General features: G+C 33.2%; 1 protein-coding gene across 2 annotated transcripts; it reads left to right on the top strand.

Moving 5' to 3' along the window:
• The first annotated feature begins 1,048 nt into the window (after nucleotides 1–1,048).
• Nucleotides 1,049–3,104, top strand: LOC118745844. 2 transcript variants are annotated; one of them, XM_036479512.1, is made up of 5 exons: nucleotides 1,049–1,424; nucleotides 2,105–2,225; nucleotides 2,311–2,490; nucleotides 2,555–2,705; nucleotides 2,785–3,104. In XM_036479512.1, coding segments are annotated over exons 1-4 (573 nt in total). In that variant the 5' UTR covers nucleotides 1,049–1,154; the 3' UTR covers nucleotides 2,557–2,705; nucleotides 2,785–3,104. The 2 variants fall into 2 exon arrangements, with proteins under 2 accessions (XP_036335405.1, XP_036335404.1); XM_036479511.1 differs by having other exon boundaries at nucleotides 1,049–2,225.
• The last annotated feature ends 480 nt before the right edge of the window (nucleotides 3,105–3,584 follow it).

Genomic DNA, 3,584 nt, shown 5'->3' with positions numbered 1-3,584 from the left:
AATAAGAAAAAGTTAACAAACAAATGTCAAATTAAACTCTGAGTTTATTAAACGTCTCAATGAGTACATTTGACAGTTTTCCATAAACTTAAAACGTTAAACAAAAAGTCTTCACATAATAGATGTTTTGCTATGTTACATTTAACCCAGTAAAGTCTTAATTATCCCGGAAACTGACTGAGCACCTTAAATAATTTTGACGGCCCTAAAAAGCCCCTTAATATCACCTAATTCCTCAGCAATAAATATCTGTGTTCGACCAAAATTTATAAAGTTGGTCGGCTACCGTGACGTCAAGCGATTTTTCAATGTTTACTGGGCAATATTTTTAGCGATTTTTCAATGTTTAACGATATTTGCAAAGCACATAAAAAGCACAAAATAATAAACCCAATTAAGCAGAAACAAGTCTTCACTGGATGGATGTTTTGCTAAGTTACAGTCAACCCAGCAAAGTCTTAATTATCTCGGAAACTGGATGAGCTCCTATAATTATTTTGGTGACTCTAAAAAGCCCAAAAATAGCACGTAAATCCTCAATAATATTTGTCCGTGTTCGACCAAAGTTTAAGAAGTGGATTTTTCAATGTTTACGGTGCAATATTTTTTTAGCGATTTTTCAATGTTTAACGGGCAAGATTTGCAAAGCACATAAAAAGCACAAAATAATAATTCCAGATGAGCAGTAAAAAGTCTTCACTGGATGGATGTTTTGCTAAGTTACAGTCAACCCAGCAAAGTCTTAATTATCTCGGAAACTGGATGAGCTCCTATAATTATTTAGGTGACTCTAAAAAGCCCAAAAATAGCACGTAATTCCTCAATACTATTTATCCGTGTTCGACCAAAGTTTAAGAAGTGGGTTAGCTAGCGTGGCGTCAAACAGTTTTTCAATGTTAACCGGGCAATATTTTTAAAGCCCATGAAAAGCACAAAAAAGTAAGCCCAGAAAAGTAGTAAAAATACTTCATTGAATGAATGTTTTGCTAAGTTACGGTTAACTTAGCAAAGTCTTAATTATTTACCAAATGGTCGGAGCACAAAAAAACGAAAAGTGGCCGAAAGTAGCACACAATGAGCACAATAATACGAACAAATTTTTTCTTCATTTTTTCATTTTAGCGCCGCTAACTTGATTGAGCTTAGATTTTAATATGGTAACCCAAACACCTCTTGATAGTATGCACCTTTTTGATCTAGGTGTTATTAAAAAAATGCTTGTTCGAATACTACAAAACAAGACGGAAGAAAAAACTCCAAAGATCAACATTTTGAAAATATCTCCAGGACTTTTAAATTTAAGAAAACATTTTCCAAAAGAGTTTCCAAGAAAGCCCAGGTCTTTGGACGAAATACACCATTGGAAAGCGACTGAATTCCACCAATTTCTTGCTTACACAGGTCCCATTGTGCTTTTTAACAAGGTACATGAAAATATTTATTATGAATTTTTACTATTGCACTGTGCTTATATACTACTAAGCAATCCGCGGCATGTAAACAAATATATAACAGAAGCTAACGATATGATTCAACTGTTTGTAGAAAATTTCCCTATTGTATTTGGTGAAAATAGCGTTTCTTTCAACATTCATAGTCTACTGCATGTGACTTCTTGTACACAAATTTATGGTACCCTTTCATCGTTTTCGGCTTACGATTTCGAAAACAAACTCCAAATTTTGAAAAGTCATGTCCGGAAACCATCTTCGATTCTTCAACAAATTGTTCGAAGGAAAAAGCAAAAATTATATGTAGCACCCATGGAAAAGAAATTTAAGTTCGAAGGAGGCATACTAGTAGGAGCTTTTGTGAATGATTGCTTCATATCTTGCAACGAACATAATAACATATGTTCTGTGGTATCAGATATCCCTGTAAAAATCGAAAAAATCATAAAAGAAGACGAAATTTATGTTAAAGCAAGACGCTTATTGCTTTTCACGAGTTTTTTTGAACAACCCGTAAATTCCTGCGAATTGGGTATATTCAAAACAAATTTAGCTTTAGGAGAAGTAGAAAAATTCGCAATTAAAGATATTGAATACAAGTTTGTGTGCTTACCTTTTGAGTCTGATTTTATAATTATGCCAATTTTACACAGCTGCCTTCCAGAAAAATGTCGAACGAGCGGGCTCAATGTTCAAAAGGAAAACTAAAATATTTCGCTACTACAAATTGTCCTGGCTGTCGTGAAATTTCAAAAAAGCTTGAAGTATATAAAGGTATATTGCTTTAAAGACTTTTAAAATCAAATATACTTTGTTTTGATTAGTGTTCACTGCATAATACTATTATTTATTATTTCAGATACCGTTGAAAAGCAACAGAACACTATCATCGAGATATTGGCGGAGCACAAAGTGTTGTTGGACCGTCTTCTTTCCCAAAATGTTGCAGTGGAAAACATTATGAGCATTTTTCCTATAAACTCAGATGAAAAATTAAAGGAATTTGGACAAAATTTTAGCTACAAATGCGGATCCTTATGTAAGTGTATACCGTAGCTGGAAAATAGAATTAGCAAAAGTTATTCAATTTAAACATTTTTTAGAAGCGACAAATGCAACATCTTATTGCTGGCAATGCAGAGCGAAACTTACATCAAATATTTGGCCAAAATATAATAATGAGCTATAATGTTGACGGAATCAGCGGAAAGAAACGACTACGGGATTTATGCAATGTATTTTCCGTAATTATAGGTACAAAATTTTTTTTACTACGGTTAATTTTTAAATCGTATTAGTTTTTAATAACAACGTATTTTCTCCTTATAACCAGATGTCATATCGACCTTCAGCAAATCATCAGACACAACTTTGAGAGGAACTTTCCAACGCCAAAAGAAAAAATTCTTCAAGCAAACAACCCGCATTAAAACCCAAAAAAATAAGGAGAACCGAAATGATGAAGAAAATGAGACTGAGAAATACGAGGAAATCGAATTTATTGAAGAAATTGATGAGACTTAATATATAAAAACTACAAATACTATTTTTTAGATTGTAAGAAAGGTTTAGCTAGCCTTGAAGAAATATGCCAAAAACCAAGTACCTTTTTTATTAAAAATAACTATCTACAAGACATCTTTATCAACAATATACATATCTGTGTTTCAATTAATAGGTAGTAGAGAATCTCTGGTGCCAATGTCTCCATATGGTCCCAAAGGGAGTACTTAGTCAATACCTCTGGAGAATTGCAATGACAAGCACATGTGAGATGTCTATAGAAAATAACATTGTGTGTCGCATATCTTGGAACTAGTACTGGTGACAAAGTCAATAGCGAATCGATAAAGTTTCACTGTCGACATTTACTGCAGGGGATAAATAAATAAAAAGGATTTTAGCCAAAGTTTGCTGATTTTAGTTAAACAAATCATTTATTTCAAAGCAATTTTTATAAATTTTGAAGATAAATCTTTTATATTCCAAAGTGAAGTGAAAAACTTCAATTGAAGTGACAGCGGCAGCACTGGTTCGCACGAGGCGATTTTGCGTTCAACTCACGCAGGGTTGCACGAAAAAAAAAAAGTTGAATGGCTAAATGTTGGCTGGCGATCGACTTTGTTGAAAGCG

This window comes from Rhagoletis pomonella, unplaced genomic scaffold (genome assembly GCF_013731165.1).
Source record: "Rhagoletis pomonella isolate Grant_MI unplaced genomic scaffold, Rhpom_1.0 Rhpom_scaffold_00009, whole genome shotgun sequence".
NCBI classification, from domain to species: Eukaryota; Metazoa; Arthropoda; class Insecta; order Diptera; family Tephritidae; genus Rhagoletis; species Rhagoletis pomonella.
This window is presented reverse-complemented; position numbering and strand designations above follow the sequence as displayed.

Bases quoted from the DNA above. Each gene is read 5' to 3' on its own strand.
- LOC118745844 (XM_036479511.1), top strand. From the start codon at position 1,155: ATGGTAACCCAAACACCTCTTGATAGTATGCACCTTTTTGATCTAGGT.